Source organism: Perca flavescens, chromosome 12, assembly GCF_004354835.1.
Source record: "Perca flavescens isolate YP-PL-M2 chromosome 12, PFLA_1.0, whole genome shotgun sequence".
Lineage (NCBI taxonomy): Eukaryota > Metazoa > Chordata > Actinopteri > Perciformes > Percidae > Perca > Perca flavescens.
Genome location: NC_041342.1, coordinates 20,812,430 through 20,830,540, shown reverse-complemented (window position 1 = coordinate 20,830,540; position 18,111 = coordinate 20,812,430). Strand labels below are relative to the sequence as shown.

General features: G+C 39.0%; 1 protein-coding gene across 8 annotated transcripts in view; it reads right to left on the bottom strand.

The window, feature by feature from the left end:
• Positions 1-2,785: 2,785 nt before the first annotated feature.
• The window catches only part of LOC114564867 (receptor-type tyrosine-protein phosphatase mu), a 165,208-nt gene continuing 149,882 nt past the window's right edge, over positions 2,786-18,111 (bottom strand). For 5 of the 8 annotated variants that reach the window (XM_028592482.1, XM_028592487.1, XM_028592488.1 and 2 more), the window contains 7 exons: positions 16,452-16,601; positions 15,881-16,054; positions 14,467-14,598; positions 7,265-7,390; positions 4,778-4,941; positions 4,441-4,576; positions 2,786-3,726 (listed from right to left, as the gene is read on the bottom strand). In XM_028592482.1, coding sequence (XP_028448283.1) covers positions 3,673-3,726; positions 4,441-4,576; positions 4,778-4,941; positions 7,265-7,390; positions 14,467-14,598; positions 15,881-16,054; positions 16,452-16,601 — 936 coding nt within the window. In that variant the 3' untranslated portion in view covers positions 2,786-3,672. The remainder of the gene's footprint in view (positions 3,727-4,440; positions 4,577-4,777; positions 4,942-7,264; positions 7,391-14,466; positions 14,599-15,880; positions 16,055-16,451; positions 16,602-18,111) is intronic. The other 3 variants (XR_003693855.1, XM_028592486.1, XM_028592485.1) reach the window with 3 other exon arrangements.

Here is an 18,111-nt window from a genome sequence, read left to right as displayed (position 1 = left end):
TGAGTGTTTAACACAGTAACTTGTTAATCAGCCAAGGACTAATAACAGTAGAATTGCAGAGATGCAGGATGTTTGCATAATAAATGCTCAACTGAAAACCTTATTTCATCATTTCTCAAGAGTAGCATACCAAACTGAAAGCATCTTTACACTGACCTCTTGTGGTTAAAAGCTTCAAGTCTTTTGCAGCATGTGATCAGAAGTGTGCTCTGTTGCAGCTTTAGCCACACTTTCTTTTTCTTCACAAAGAGTGTCAAATTAGAGTCAAAATAACTCCTACAACTGTATTCACTTAACAATCAATGCAGGTTACTCCTGATTAATAACAGCTAGAAACAAAAGGAGTTGTCATTACATAACAATTCTATTTAAGCAATGTAGTTCCAGTTCTTCCCACAGGGATGTTAGAGACAGACCGCTTTGTTTGAGAGCATTGTTTATATATGATAAATGTTGGCATACAAGATCAATTCCCAACTAATTACCAATAGTATTATACGAAGGTTACTATAAATGTAATAAAAGTAACATACAGAAGTGAACACTTTTCAGAGTTGCAATTTAGCGTTTTATTTTTTTTGCTAAGCTAAATGCAATTTAGCATGACTTCTTTTGCATATACGTGGGGAGTAACCGGTGTTGATTGGTTAGTGTATAGACAAAAACAGTGGGAGCTGTTTTGCTCACTCTTTGCAAAGAAATATGATATATGATTTGTAAGATATGTTGTTACAATATAAGATATTGTAAGAATAAGATATTGGATTTTTTTTCCTCCTTTATTATGGCAGCAAATACTGGAACTTTTCATGCAGACATGATTATATCTGCTGGCCAGCAGTCAATAATTACATCTGCCCCTTGCTGGATTCCCATATAATTAAGTTTAATCTTGATGTAGACTTGCCAAGCTTTCTAACTGTGCAGTGAAAGACACGTGCTATTAAAATATTGCAAGCACCTTACTTACTTAGTTGTAAAAACTCTGCTAATTCTGGACAAAGTACCACTAAAAAATGTTTTGGACACAGTCACATGTATCTGACATGAATAATGTTATATGTCAAAACAAATTATTTCCCTTCAGTTTACACAATGCATTGGTTAGTCTAGGTGCAGAAGATTCAGGAAAGGTACTCAGGGACACCACCAGGGGGAGACAAACTCAAAATCAAAAGGCACTGATCTGTACAGGGGATCCAGAAACAGTAGATTTGACTGATAGTAGCGGTGTCACTAATAAATTAGATTCTAAAAAAGTAGGCCCTATTTATATACTTTTTCTCTCATTTGTTTTTACAGTTGGTAGGCCTATATACAAATTGGATGTACTTAACCATCTTTACAGGGAATGATCTATAACTTGCACCAATGGGCATTCATAAAAATACAGCTACATGTGGTTCCAAAGATATATTTATCTTTTGTTTTTTACTGAGGTGTCCCTAGAGCTGTCTAACCATTAATCATTTATTCCTAAATGTCAGTACATGTTACATTACATAAGTGTCGAGTGTGAAAAGTTTATCAAAAGCACACTCAAACATAAAGTAGATTTAATACCCAAGCAGATATTTGAGTACTTATTGTCACTTTTCCAGTGTGAGGGTGCTACTCCCTCGTTACAAAAATTAATCAACAAATTAGTTCAATTAATGTATCATTTTGCTTATCCACTATTTGTGTATGATTTAGGTTTTTGTTATGGCGCTGCAAGTCCTTGACAAGCTTTTTAGGAGGTCACCCTTTGATTTAACTCTGAAAAAAAGCTCAGGTCTATTCTGGCAGATCAGCCATACTATAAAGACTAAAAGCTAACTGTCACCCTGGTTTGTTCAATAGATTTTGAAAAGAATCTAACAATTGCAGGTGTTGGTTTTAATTCTAACTTCTCAAAGTCATTAGACATCGACACAGGTAAAACTTGTTTTTGTAAGGAACCTTTTGAGTTTGCAGATGGGCCAAATGAAAATAACTATATATTTCTTCAAGGTCTTAATGCTTGTGGAACTTATTTAAAAAATAAATAAATGGAAGAACTTTACAATATAATGCATCCCAATACACCACCACTTACAGCCTCATAACATTACCACTGCATTAAATATATTTTGAAAATGTAATATATAGAATATATATAAAATTGCAGTGTTCATCATACTGGTGATGCATTTAGCTGTGAATGGTCCATTTGGCAAACAAAAAATAACCTGAACTCAATAAAATAACTGTAAACTGAAGGTAAACTGAGTTGAAGTGTGATCATCAACTGCACCCCTGTATTTACTCTAACAGTACATGAGCTCAGATGTTAATAAAGCATTATCAGAATATATATATATATATATATATATATATAAATTGTTTTGTTTAAAGGTGTTAACTATAAAAATACATATTTTGGCCTTATACCTGTTAACATTATCACAATGCATCATTCGTGCTGTAACTCTCACTAAACCTTTGAACTGCAAAGTCCCAAGTCAGAAGGTTTACCTGTTTGAAGTTGTATTGTTGTCCAATCACGGCCCCGTTCAGCCTTTGAGAACTTAGATTTCAAAATCATCCAACAAATGCTTCTAAACAAACTATATTAATTTGTCAAAATGCAGGAAAGCCATCAGACACAGAATGACTGCAGACAAAGTCATGAAAACGGATCACTACTGTTGCTTCTTTTTCAAGTCGTGAACATGTAGGGGATTGTGTAATTCCTCATGTCTCCAACAGATGTCCCTCTTATGACATATTTTCCAGCTCCACTCAGAAAAGAGGCAGACATACATAATCGAATGTCTATATTGTAGACACATTTATATATCTTTCGTCTTTACATTTGAATTGATCTGTCACACAATATGACCAACAAAAGCACACAATACAGTCAATAAATCAACGTGTAGAACATATGATTGTCACTTACTGCGAGTCACAAAAAAAGTACATATTGTGAATAAATAATCTACAGAAATATGTACAATATGCACAACAAGAATTCAAATGGAAGTGCAAATAAAGCTTTGGATCCCAGTACAGGAAATAAGGTAAGCAGATGTCGACTGAGCCAGCTGTCCCCAACATACAGTATGAAGCAATAGTCATTTAGAAGTCATACATTTACAGGACATTTACTAACATTTAGGCTTTGAGCTCCTGTATTTAATGACTTTTAATAATGAGCTGAGCGGAAAAAAAAGAAAAAAATAATGAACTCATTAACATTATGTACAGGGTATTGCATTCCATGGAAAACGGGAGAGTATGCTCATTGTCCAATGAGGAATCAAGGCAACAACCACAGGACTACAGGCGGCTGAAAGAGATAGAGGCAGAAAGAAAGAGGGATCCAGAGAGGAGGCCATTCACTGCAGAGAGAGAGAGAGAAAAAAAAAACACCTCATTGTGCTCCCACTGGCTTCCTTAGCCGGTACCGACAGAAACAGGCTGCGATATTTAACACTGTACAACTCTGTTACCTTTCTCGATCTAGACCAACTTGAAGAAGAAGAGGAGAGCTGGTCAAACGAGCTGCATGTATGGTCGTGTGTGTACCTTGCTCCTGTCGGGTCGGTAACACACACACACACACACACTTAGCACAATGCACACATGAGCTGAAGTCTTCTGTGATGTCCCAAACTTTAAGTCTCTGGGGGGTTCAGTAGCTGTGAGTTACCCAGAGTTCAAGTACTCCAGTGCCACTTCATAGCAAAACTTGTACTGGTCCTAGGACATAAGGAGAAACAAATGGTCAGTTGCCTGTTTGATAATCCAGGTTTAGAGATGTACAGACTAATGAAAAAAAAATTAAAACACAAACACAAAAAGTATAAAACACAATTTTAACAAGACCTATCAAATAGTATTTGTAAATATTTCTATGAATGGATTTATCGGCTGTAAATACCAAATGGTTAAGATGCACAATATCTCGATGCAGGCACATGTAAAGTTTGGTAACTTGTAGACCACAAGAAAGTCTAATTTAGTGACTTCTAAAGGGGCAATACACAGATTTACACATGAAGGTCAATAAAATCGCACCAGGGAGTACTACTCAACAGCTGCCATCAGGATTATCTTGGCTCTGGCTTGGAATTGATACATTTATGACAGAAAGCCTGCTGAGGCCAGGAGATATAATCATGTCTGCATGAAAAGTTCCAGTATTTTCTGCCATAATAAAGGAGAAACGAAAATCTAATATCTTCATATCTCAATTTCATTGCAAAGAGTGAGCAAATTAGCGTCCACTGTTTTTGTCTATACACTAACCAATCAACACAGGTTACTCCCCATGTATATGCAAAAGAAGTAAACTGGGAGCAAGATAGTAGATAGTAGACACCTCCTTTTGAAGGAGGTGTCTACTATCTGATCCTTTGGGAGGTTATAATAGACTAACAAGTCTGACAAAAGTGCTGCTGCAGTGCTCCTCACCAGCAGGTCCACCATGTTGGGTTTATTGTTCCTTAGTGTTTTGACAGCGTGGAAAACATCCACAGAGCGCTGGTGTTGAAGCATCTCACACACAATGCTGATGGCACAGAATGTCCCACTTCGGCCGCCTCCATTCCTAGAGTTGTCACAAAGGAGTCGAGCATTAGAAAATGAAATGTCATTTAGTACAAGTTTAGTTTAACACAGAAAGGTTAAGGTTGACAATACAGCTGACAGAGGGGTGAGGAGTTGCATAGATTTTTTGATGCAGTAAAGCTCTTCAGTCAGTAGGTGGAGATGTTTCATTTTTAATTGCAGCATTGACTTGATAACTTACAGACAGTGGACCACAGTACGTCCCTCGCCCCCGTCATACTCGTCCTGCCACTTGTCCACCTGTCGGATTAGCTTGAGGAAGGAGCGTTTGGACATGGGTGTGTCTCTGTACATGGGCCAGCCCAGGAACTGGAACTGCTGCACCATCCGGTAGCCGTCCTGAGGCTGGAGGGGAAGGACACACCGGTTATCCCAGGTTAACACACAGTATGGGGGGGGGGTTGGGTCAGGTTAATCGCTGCTTTGCAAAGATGCAATCAGACTGTAAAGATGCAGCTAAGCTAAGCCTTGACGGCGACCAACAGGACAAGAGATGGATAAGGGCACGAGGAGTCACTGAAGAGATGAATGCACAGATAGACGGATGGTAGATGAGCACAGTCACAGCTGGAGACAGATAGTTAAGATCTGAGCTGCAGACACACTCAAACATATCGATCAATAACAGTTGTCAGTGGTCATGTGTGATTAGATTGTACGCCACTTAATACGGTGGTGATGCCTCTGCCGGCCAGACGCTGTTATAACACGTTCATGTGAGGAGTGATTGTTAACAACTGCAGGCAGACTGTAGGACTAAGAAGCTTACGCAAGTGACTGCAGGTGACGCTGGCATGGGCCAGGACCCTTTCTGTGCATTGATGTCTGGTAGCTCAAAATGAAAGGGTCAGAAACCATAGTCGGACTTGTAGTGGTATCTAGCCATGAAGATCGTGTTGGTTTTAATTGCCAAAGTTCTGAGCTATATGTCTCTGAGATTTAATCCTCCACTCCAATAATAAAAAAAGTGAAATTGGTTTGTGGTGCTCACATTTGAACTGAAATATGAAATTTTAAAGCTTGTTAAACAACTTGTCTTTCCATAATCAGTATGCATGTTGCTTTTGGATGGTCAACACGCTGTCAACAGCTTTCATAGGGACTATTTCTTCATTAGAAAGTATTTCCAATAAAAACGGTTTCGAGCAAGGTCTGTGAATTATCTAGAACAGTGGCTCTCAATCTTGGGGCCATCTGTTTCCCCCCCAAAGGGAAACAAGATCAATCTGAACACTCGCAGGATGATTAAAGGGATAAGACAGAAAGCATACATTTCTTTTACACCAATGTAGCAGACTTTCTTCTGACTTTTCTTACATTTTTGTAGTTTACTTGTGAAATATAGTACCTGATACAAAACATTCAAATAAATGAAGGAAAAACATACCATTTAATCATTATCATATAAATGTTTGATTGAACTGCTCACCAATCATGTCCACACTTACAATGTTACATTTGAATACTTTTTGAGGGAAACATGATAATATGTGTGTTTAATTTTCTCCTACCCCATTAGTCATCTTGTGACCCCTCAGATTTATCTTGTGAACCAGGGGTGGAGCCAGACGTTGTAAACATTCAGGGCTCGGCATGCTCCCCTGGAGATATTTTTTTTCTCCATTTACAGCAGCTATATGCACTATTTTTTCAAGCCATTTGATGATAGAATGACTAAAATCTGTACATCATTTGGGAAAAACATGAGTTGCCAAGGAAAGAAATATCCTGTAGAGCCTACATGCCTGTTTTGTATCTAATTATTCTCCAACTGTCTTAATCATTCTAAAACCAGAACACAACAAATGTTGAGGATGTCTCGTTTTCACTTCTGAACCTAAAAACAGGCGGAAATGGTCTGGTGTTACTATTTTTAAGTTACATGACATAGAGCGGGTAGGGATTTGGAGTAACCAGCATTACTAATCTCAAAACCCATTTTTGTTAAACTACGCTGGAGTAAAGTTCACAGAATAAATGTTCAGCTGACAAATGCCAAGTAAACGTGCTCTTCATAACTGAATTGAATATTAGGCCAACAGAAGAACATTTACTCAATTGTATCTGGGAATAGCGTAGAAGTAGTCACAAACTTGAAGGTATTTTAAAAAGCTAAAATATTCAGGGCATTGTATTGTGGTGGAAAAGGAAATCTCAGAAACAATATCTCAAAACGGGGAGTAATAAACTAAAACCCAAACTATTGACATGGCTGTCTAGTGTAGTAAATGTGTTTTTTTGTCGTAATTCGGGTGACCCTTTGAGGTAGAATCACCCTCTACCCAAAAGGTGTTGATTGAAGTAACAGTCAGTTCAACTTCTACCTTCTAACTACGTGTGAAAAGTTCTCAAGCTGTCTAGTAGACACGTGACTTGAGGCGATCACACCTCGGTCAAATCACTGGTGCAGAGGCATGGTTAAAGAACAGAATGACTCTGCCTCTACACAGCTTGAATGGACAGGCCGGTGTATGAGTGGGATGTGTGAGGTGTGCATTCACAGAATAAATTGGCTGTTGTGATCACCCCAGAGAAGACAAGTTATGAAAGTTACAAAAAATGGGCAGCAGATCAGAAAAACTTCATGATCACATAAATGTAGTGTTAGTTGTTTTCTCCTGAACATATGATATTCTGTTTAAAGCGTGACCTGCGAGTGTCACCGTACCCGTGCTGCATTGTAGATCCGAAATATTCTGCTGATGATGTCCTCCTCCAAGTCAGCAGAGACGAACTCTACCTGGATGGGACCATGGCGGTGGACTCCGTTTTCTGGCCAGTACTGTAGGCACAACTAAACAAAATAGGCACACACACACACACACACACACACACACACACACACACACACACACACACACACACACAAAAAAACAAAGACAACAGAAGATGATTCATTAGCTAAGGAATCCAAACTATACTAACTGAGGTCAGTGGCATTGATTTCAACTCCTCACACGTAGATGTAAAAATAGGTTTATGTGGGATTACAGTTTGAGGACAGGTGACGCATTTTCTTTTTAGAATATGATGAAATGCTTCTTCACAGGAGAACATTCAAACAAAAGCTGGAATATATTTTTGATAGACACCGGTGCGCTCCAAGTAAGAGTTTTCTTTTTCAAATGACCCTTTGTTCAACAGAATCAAAACAAATCTAACAGAAATTCCTGAAAAACCTTGACTAATTGTTCCTATCTTGACAGAAAAAAAAAAGCTTTCTTAAAAGCTGATTTTTACCTATTTTTCTGGCTTAGAGAAAATTTGAGAATGTAAAGAAAAAAATGTAATCAAAAGACATATTTATAAGGAAGAAAAGCCGGGCAGACTTTTTGCATGGTGGATTAAACAGGAAACCGAAAGGGTAATAAATTTCATTGAGGATGCAAATGGAAATACTATTGTTGACCTGCTGGAAATGAATACAGCTTTTAAAAGGTTTCATGAAAATCTCTAAAAATCACAGTACATTACTAATGTGGATGTCCAGACTGAATTTTAAAACAAACTCAATATCCCCCAAATCTCTGAGGAAAGTAAAAAAAAAAAAAAAGAATTCGGATTAGAAGTTATAGGTGAAATGAAGGCTGGGAAAGCAGCAGGGCCAGATGGCCTCCCAATTGATTTATATACTGTAAATACTTTAAAGATAAATTGGCAACTCTGCTTTATGAGATGTTTCTAGAATCCTACAACAATGGCTACCTCTTTGCCTCAATGAGAGAGGCCTTAATCATCCTGCTTCCAAAACCAGGAAAACATAACACTAAGGGCGTTTTCACACATGAAAGTCCGGACCAAGGTTCATGTTTTTGTTACATTGTATACATTTGATCCGGTAAGTTGTGGTTTCACACTGCAGTTTTGCAAGCGCACTAAAGATCTATACGTGACAAACCTACGTCCTGCCGTCATCACATACGTGAGCTATCGCTACGTCTCCAGATACTTCTAACTGATTTGTTTGTTGAAGGGCTTCCTCGTCCTCTAATATCCTCTCTCTGTGTCGGAGTTTTTCCAACTGACTGCTGCTCTCCCCCTACTGCCGCGGCCCTTTTTGTTTTGTTGTGATGTTGAGAAGCAAGACACGGGAACTTTCTTTGTGGAGCATTTATTCAGAGACAAACTGAAACCTACGCTGTACATTTACCACTTAACAAATAAACTGCTGATGTATTCTCTGCTCTGATAGCCGACAGCTGTCTTCTCTGAACGCATTCACCGTCACTCTCTCTCACTAAGCACCTTAAAGGAGCTTCCCCGGTCTTGTAACACAAGGAGAGCCTAGCAGAGCTTCTTGTATTTGGTCCAAAAATCCGAACCATCCAAAAAATGCTTTCACACTATAAACGAATCGGACCATGGTTCAGTTTGGTCCGGACCGAGATCACCTCTTTTTATCGGACCAAAATTTGGTCTTTTGATCCGGACCGCGGTCCGGGGGAGGTTTTACACCTGTAATTTTGGATCAAACTAAAAAGTCCGAAAGTCCGGACCAAACGAGGTATGTGTGAAAACGCCCTAAATGTGAGAATATGCGACCTATACCTTTGATAAACACTGATACAAAAATCCTCAGAAAATTTTGGCGAAAAGGCTAGAGGATGTGATTCCAAGTATTGTGGGGGATGACCAAAATGGATATGTAAAGGGAAGGCAAGGATTTCATAATGTAAGGCGCATTCTCAATGTACTGTACAGCCAAAAAGAAGATAAAGACATGGCTCTTCTCTCGCTTGGCGCGGAGAAGGCCTTCGATAGGGTTGAGTGGACTTGTATCTTTGACACTCGATAGCTCTTTATAGCTCGATTTGGTTTTGAAAATACTTTTCTTAACTGGATCAAACTATTACATCTCAACCCTATAGCTGAGGTACTGACAAATGAAGTGGTGTCTGAGCCCTTCAATATTACAAGAGGTTGTCCCCAAGGTTCAAATCTTACAATTAGCAGCAGAGATCATAGAATAGCTGTTTTGCTGATGACATAATTTTGTTCTTTAAACAATTAAACACATCCATACAGGCACTGTTAGATCTAATCGGCCTGTTTGGTAGCATCTCTGGATTTAAAGTAAATGCTTCAAAATCATCAATAATGCTGCTTAATGGAAATGTATGACAATATATAAACCAATATGCATTTACTTTCAAGATCTCATATATTTGACATATTTGGGCATCAAATAACACCTCATTTAGAAACTATAGCACCAACAAACTGAAGTAATAATGAACTCAGTACATACATCTATAGAAAGGTGGATGCCCTTACCTACAGTACAGGCCAAAAGTTTGGACACACCTTCTCATTCAATGTGTTTCTTTTTTTTCCATGACTATTTACATTGTAGATTCTCACTGAAGGCATCACAACTATGAATGAACACATATGGAATTATGTACTTAACAAAAAAGTGTGAAATAACTGAAAACATGTCTTATATTTTAGATTCCTCAAAGTAGCCACCCTTTGCTTTTTTTGATAGCACTGCAAACCCTTGGTGTTCTCTCAATGAGCTTCATGAGGTAGTCACCTGAAATGGTTTTCACTTCACAGGTGTGCTTTGTCAGGGATAATTAGTGGAATTGTTTCCCTTATTAATAAAAAAGCAAAGGGTGGCTACTTTGAAGAATCTAAAATATAAGACATGTTTTCAGTTATTTCACACTTTTTTGTTAAGTACATAATTCCATATGTGTTCATTCATAGTTTTGATGCCTTCAGTGAGAATCTACAAAGTAAATAGTCATGAAAATAAAAGGAAACACATTTGAATGAGAAGGTGTGTCCAAACTTTTGGCCTGTACTGTATATCCATGATAGGGAGAATAAATATATTAAAAATGAACATATTGCCTAAATTCATGTATTTATTTAAAAATATCACTCTCGCACCACCTGCAGGAATGGTTAAAAAACTCACAGCACACTGCTGGGGGGCTGAAATGTCCAAATCTTTATTGGTACTATTTAGCAACACAATTGAGAACTATAATGTTCTATTTTTCTTCTGGAGATGCTCCTTCTTGGTTGGACATAGAGTCAGGCTCCTTTAAGGTACCACTACATTTGTATCTGTATTCAGCCAAGCTAAAGTACTTGAGCCTGGTTAGTGGTGTAGAAATAGCGATTTACCTTCTGCCCCGACTACTAGCGTTACAAGCTCATCACCGGTTTGCGGTAGCTTGTTTCAAGCTAGAGACACATTCGATTAGCATGAAAACATATCCCAGAGAACGGTCGACTCGGCACACACATGTTATTGACCCCTAGGTTCATTTGGCGCCGGAATTGTCCTTTAAGAACTGTGTGGGGCAATGTTTGATTTAAACCAGGCAAGCTGAATGCAGGATTCCAGATATGGGCAAAGAAAGGAATAAGTTAAGAAGGTGACCTCTTTAAATAAAGTATTCTAATGACCTTTGAAGAAATCTCTCTAATGTGTGACATTCCAAGGAAATTGTTTTTTAAATATCTCCAAGTGAGGAACTTAATTTATTCTATTCAAAACCAATCAGTCAGGATTCCTCCACTCTCATCCTTAAAAGAAATTATGACAAACAATTGCAGTGAGAGGGGTTTGATTTCATCAATTTATAACTGGCTCGCATTTGGCTCTAAAGAAACATCAATAGTTAGACTTGAGACACAGAGGGCAGACTTAAAAAAGGATATTTCAGAAAATGATTGGAAGAAAACTTGTAAAGCATCCCAGAAAAAAACACAACAAACTCTTATTTAAAGCTATATCAATGTAATTGGCTGATGCAGACATACACAACCCCTGTTAAATTGAATAAATCAACAGTAATATACCTGACCTTTGTTTTAAATGCAATGAGGGTAAAGCAACACGTATGCACTGTGTCTGGGAGTGTGACAAAATTCTGGAGGGAGGTGATCAATAAAACTATGTTCATCTCGTCTGTGAACATTCCACTTTGACCCCAAGATGATTTCGCAACACCTGTATCCAACAAATCTGAATCTAAAACCCCAAGAATATAAATGTATTGATTTAGCTGCTACTGTGATACTGTCATATAATTTGCTTTTTGATTGTTGTGTTGAAAATTGTATTTGCGATGAAAATGAATAAAAACATTGTTTAAAAAACTATACTGTACATTTATTGAAAGATGGTTGATTGATAAATAATGAAGAATTTAGATTAAACTGCTTATCTGTGTATTTTACCCATTGACTAATTACTTTTAGTTTAATCACCATTTGTCCAATAGCTATCTATTTCAACTGTTTATCCATTACTATAACTAGTTATTTCAATTGAACTACTGTATTTCAACTGCTTATGCGTTAGCTATCTATTTTAACCCCTAATACATTACTGTTTAGACTTGTATGTTTGCAAACAATTTTTCACACACTCAGTTGTAACGCATGGTGTTCAGATGTTACAGCTGGCAATATGGTAGTTAACTTATATAAAAAGAAGTCATATTTGCTCAAACTGTCATTAAATCCCAACAGTAATACATGAGACAGATAATCTGAAAAAAATAAAATAAATCACATTTCTCTGCCTCTTCCTTGTGCTCCTAATGGCATTTGCCAGATTCCACCACGCCCAAAAGAAAACCACCAATCACAGCCGAGGACTCTCTAACGCAATGTCAATAGTCATGTTTCCATCTAATTGTGAAGCAAATTTTAAGCGAACTTTTAAAATGTTTAAAAAAATAAAAAATAAACTACACTATGCAAAGCATAGTTTCGTCACAAGTTGATGTTACACATGGTTGTAGATTGCAAACCGGCTTGCTAAATCAAAGAGTTTAGAAGCTAAGTTCTTTGGCTGAATGGAGAGAGGTAGCAGATGTGCAGAATACAGGGTTGTGGCAGAGACATTTGGTGTTAGCGAGACAACCGTTAACCGCTGTGTATACGTGGTGTGCAGGACCATACGATTCAAGCTGTTGAAACAATTTGTCAATTTTCCCGAAGTGGCTGAGGCACAGGCTATAGCGCACCGCAACTCCACTACGCACTTTGTACCACAAGTGTATGTTGCACTGGATGGGACCCATATCCCAATCCTTGCCCCCTCTGACGGATACCGGGACTAATAGTCATGCAAGTTACATATTCGCTACGTCACAACTTATTCGGCAATTCCGTATCCCATACGGTTTCCATATCCCATATTGTGCATTAACTCTTTTTTGAAAACTGCAAAAACCACCAAAAACTTTTTTTCCCGAATTTTGCCATTTCCATCAACATTTTCTAATGCGATACTTCAAAATGCGCATAAAAATACATTGATGGAAACATGAATAATGACTGCAATCAACCAGAGACAAAACCAGCACCGCCCCCCGGCCGGCACAAACTCATTTTACAGCTAAACCGTACACTAAAATGTTTCTGAAAACATCTGAGGTGAGACATAGACAATACAATAACAGAATCTTGATTCATATTTGACCAGGACTCTTTGGCTCTGATTGGTTGCTTTTGTTTGGGCATAGTAGAACCTTGCAAATGCCATTAGAAGCACGAGGAGGAGAATGTGATTTTTTTCACAGATTATCTGTCACATGTAGTACTCAGATCTCAGTCAGGATATAGTGACGGTTTGAGGAAGTATGACAAAAAGTTATATTTTTTTTTAATAAAAGTTAACCACTGAATTGGCTGCTTTTCACGGTTTGACATCACTGTATATTGAATAATTTTGGCTTTTGAAGTGTTGGATGGACAAAACAAGTTATTTGTAGATGTCATCTTGGGCTTTGGGTAACTTTGGTGTGAATTTTTGCTATCTTTTAACAGATATATAAAAGTATACAATTGGTAAATTATTTGAAAAAGTAATCAATAGATTAAAGTAAAACAAAACATAATCCATAGCTGTAGCATTAGTTAAAAGCATTAAGAAGCAGTCATTGATAGCATTACTGACTGCTTTGACAGCAGTGTTAAAAAGTGCAGCGAGATAAATAAACCCCTGGGACAGCATTATAAGTGCTGAAAAAACTCCCCTATTTCCACTCCTCATGAGAGAAAGCCCAGTTAAGAACATGCACATGCAGAGCCCAGCGCCGGCCTCACGGCACTAAATCAGACTATTGGAAGTGTACACGCACAGATGGATAGATGCTGCACAGACAGACATGCCTACGTGCAGAGTCATGAACAAACAAGAGAAAACGCTCACTTTCTTTAACACACAAAAGAGCACAAACACATTAACAGTCTGAGTGGAAGCAAGCACTTTCTAGCTTCCTTTGAAAGCCTGTCAAAATTTGACAAATTCAACAGATGCAAAAACAAAGACGCTGATGAAGAAGATGGTAAACCTCCCTCATCTCCATCTATGCCTTCACCCCCTTCCTCCCTTCCCACCTGTGGTGTTTCCTTGGCTGGCTACAGTGAGAATATTGAATGCAAGGCCTTTTCTATCCAGCCAGTCAGTCAGTCACCGAGGGAAAGGGGATTTGGATGGGGAGAGCAAGTCGGGCTTCAGGCTTTGATCCGCCGGTGTTATGACAGAGCCTCAGGCTGAGAAATCTGGATAGTCTCTTCCACAGGCCTGTCTCTCCATCTACCCGCGCTTTAATGGCAAGTCCTCTTCCACCTCATTTCAAAAATATACTGTGTGTATATACACACCCCCCCCAAGGTTCATACTGAAAGAAAGCAAACAAAAACAGCAATCTCTCTCTGAATCCAGTTCCCACGCTGTCCTTTTGTGTGACTTTATTAGACTCAGACTTCTGATAAAAGAAACTACTTCATCTGTTTGTCAGTGTGTTTCTTGCAATATCCCCCCCTGACTGTGTGTGTGTGTGTGTGTGTGTGTGTACGTAATGTTTTTATGCACACGTATCAGGTCGGGTTTACCTGGGCTGGGTCGACGTCGTTGAGCATTACTATGGATGTGCAGTGGTAATCCAGCACCAATCTCCAAAAGTCCTTCACTGTGTTTGGTAACGGGTGCTGGGTCACTATGAATGCAGACGGCTGCTTGTAACTCTGGAGGAAAACAGGGGGAGAAAAAGAAGCAAGAGACAGATTAGAAACACTGCCGCTAAATACACCTCAAGGTTTTCTAATGGAGATTCCATGTCTAGGGAGATTATATTAGAACGCTGCACTTTTAATGTGGTTTCTGGCTAGCCCAGTGGTGACTCAGAGGATCCTGTACCTGAAAGCTTGCCTGCTCAATCCAGACAAGAGCCAAAAAGTCCATCACTGGACATGAGCTTTGTCAAGGTGTTCTTTGTTAGGTCCCCCCCTGAATACATTTAACACTTGAAAATTGCTATACATTGCATTTAGGGTTTATTTTGAGTTGTCCCTTGGTGCATTTTAGTTAGTCCAGTCAGGTCAAGTCTTTAGTATCTAGTATGTCCATGAGAGTAGTCTAAATTACAACATGGCATTTGCGCATTTGAACTTTTGATTATGTAGCTTGATCTTCGTCTTGCCATGAGTTTACATTGTTCAATTCTAATTTAATTTCTAATTGTCCAATAGTCTAATTTGACACGTGTTGTTTCCAAATTCCACTTTGTAGCTCAACTGTTAAACATCTGACTTGAGTCATTGGTTTTGTGATACAACTCTGACTCCTTTTTAACTCCTGTTATTTACTTATACATATTCTCTCCATATATTTGTTTTTAACTTAAACAAGACGACTTGTCAGCACAATACATTTCAATTAACATAGTCCTTTTGTTTGTTACTGCCTTCTCTTTTGTGGGTGGGTCAGCAGTATGCACATTTAGTTGTTTTGTCTAGTGATCCTTGTCACTTTATCTCACTCCACATCCTGTGGTTTGGTGGTGTCCATGTGAGACCTAAAAGTCCTTTAAACCTTGAACTAAAGTTTAAGTCTCAAGGTTCTGCTTCAAGATATTCAGCCACAATGGATTTCAAGAACAGGAATGTATTTTCTTTCCAATTATTTTCGGGCATTTAAACATTAGCAATGTTTAATATTTACCCAACAGAAGTCCATTGTATAAGAGGTGGATATACCATTGTGACTTACAGTAGCCTTAATAGACCATGATGTTTTCCGTTAACTGTCAAAGGCAAAATACCTGCTTCGGCAACACTGATTAGCGTTGAAGAAAAGCAACATGTGGGAAAGTTTCAGCTCCCAAAGCTGCAATTTCCTGCCTTGTGTTTCAATTTACCACTTTAAAATCACAGGAATTCAATTAGCAAGAATTCCAATAATGCTGGAATGCTCCTTTAAGTGACTCTGTAAAGTGAGTATTCCCTAAAATGTGTGTTCGACTCTTACATCCATGAGCGCAGCGTTGATGTAATTGGAGCTCTCCCCATCGATGGTGATCAGGAAGGGGAGGCAGCGGTCTGGAGGAAGGACATCCATGCAGCGGTTCTTCTCGTGGTTCCTGGGCAGCAGGGCGATGCTGCAGTCCTCCACCCGCAACGTGGGAGTCACCATATTCAGAGTCTGTCAGGGTTGAAGCAGAATTGCACACTGTCATACCGACGCAGGAAGGTAGGCACTCAGGTCTTGAGTGTGCTAATTATCTCCCAATATGTTAATTAACAATGCAATTCTTTAATCAGTTACATTAGCGATAGCTCTTACTCCCCTGATGCGACCGTGATTAAACTTAGGGGGGCGATGCATCTCATATAACAGTGATTGGTCCAAGGAGGGGTGCTACTATTACAGATTAAAGCAAGGTGATGTATTTGCCACTGATTGGCCCAGAGGGCGACTGCGCCATTCATCAAGAGACAACATGTTTACTGTTGTTTTGAACTTATCCTGCACTTGAGATAATGCTTTATTAGGGATTTGCATACAGTGCCTTATTTGACTTATGTTTAAATCTCCTCACCCTAAACTCCTCTTTAATGGGGCTGGAGTTGGTCTGCGGGTCCAGGCGGTTCATGTCGTAGTACACGGAGCGGAGCTGACTGGCAGGAATGGTGGTGTCGCCACAGAGACATGCCTCCAAGATGGCATCATGGATGAAGACATACTGCTCCTGCAAAAAACAGCATCCTCATTGCGGATCTATCAGACTTCAAAGTCTCATGACAACAAATTATTTTATTTTCTACCAGCAGCAGAAATGCATGAGCCAGTGTTCCTCTGCATTTTTGCTAGAAGAATTCAATGACCTTTCCACAACCTAACCATGATTATTCTTTAGCCCTGAGGCAGTTTCTATGACTAATATTTGTCATTGTCTGTGTTCAAAGGTTACATTACATATGTTTGCATATTTTGTTGCATAGCTGATTTAATTTGGTTATAAAACTCAAAATTTGATGACATTTTAAAAACCTTAAAATATTTAGAGGGCTTGAAGAAATGTATTTTGTCAAATACAATGACCTATGGAGAGTTTTGTCATGACCATGTCAGACCTTGGTGAGCTTAGCCAGGCCAGCCAGCTCCATCGTCATTATCAAGGCATGAACAAGGTTGACGTCTTAACAAAAACAACCCCAGCTGTCCTTAACTTTATGTAGAGCAAAAATGCGGAAATCGCGCCACATTTTCTCCTCCTCCCATCAGTCAGTCAAGCAGTCCACATGGTGACACAGCTGGAGGCTTGATGCAAATCTATTCTGAAGTGACATTTTCAGCTGACACTCCCTTGTCACTTCGGACCAAAATCCGCAAACATGCATAGGGGTCACTGATTTACAGATTGACAGAGAAACACGTGTTGCCATTTGTTAAGTCGAGTGCAGAACGTAAACTGCTGACCTGAAAGTTTGACTAGCTCGGGCTGGGTCAGAGGGTCAGCAGCAACACGACGCTCAAACCAGAATCCACAGATTGATAGATCTTATCTGAGCTCATAAACTATAAAACAACAACAAGGCTTTTCCATTTCCGCGGACAGATTAAACCACGTTGGAGAGTTAGTGTCTGGCCACAGGCTGAGGAGCCATGCCAACGAGCCTGAACACCTGCGAGGGAAAACACACACATACGCACTCTTTGAAGGTCACTGAACTTGAGGAGAGTGACTCAGGGTGAACAACATTTGGTCTCCAGTTACTCAAATCCCAATTCGGACGTCAACGATGAAACATTTGCCCATTAAGTCCAATGACGCCTGTGATTTAAAGGGAATTACGGTGAAATGATGCATCCAATGAGACTATGGACACCTCCAGATGGCCGGTGTTCAGGAAAGTGCAAAGTCCTTTTGGTAGCCCACACCGGCATAAAGCTGGAGGAGGAGCCAGGGATGTTTTCAGCCATCAATATGAGCTAACTGCTCTCAGTTACAAGCCTCTAAACCCTTTTATTATAGGATGTATTGCCAAGGACTTGTGCTTAGCATCCTGGGAAGGGGTTAGCGTTTGCACTTCAATAAATGTCTTTTGTGAAAATGATCAAACAAATGTAAAGTTGTAGCCATAAATTCAACCGCTGTACAAATAAACAATATTTCAAGCAGGTCAAAACAAGCACTGAAGAGCACTGGCCCTACAACCGTCACATAGAGGTCAATTATAATTTGTATAGTTTAGTTA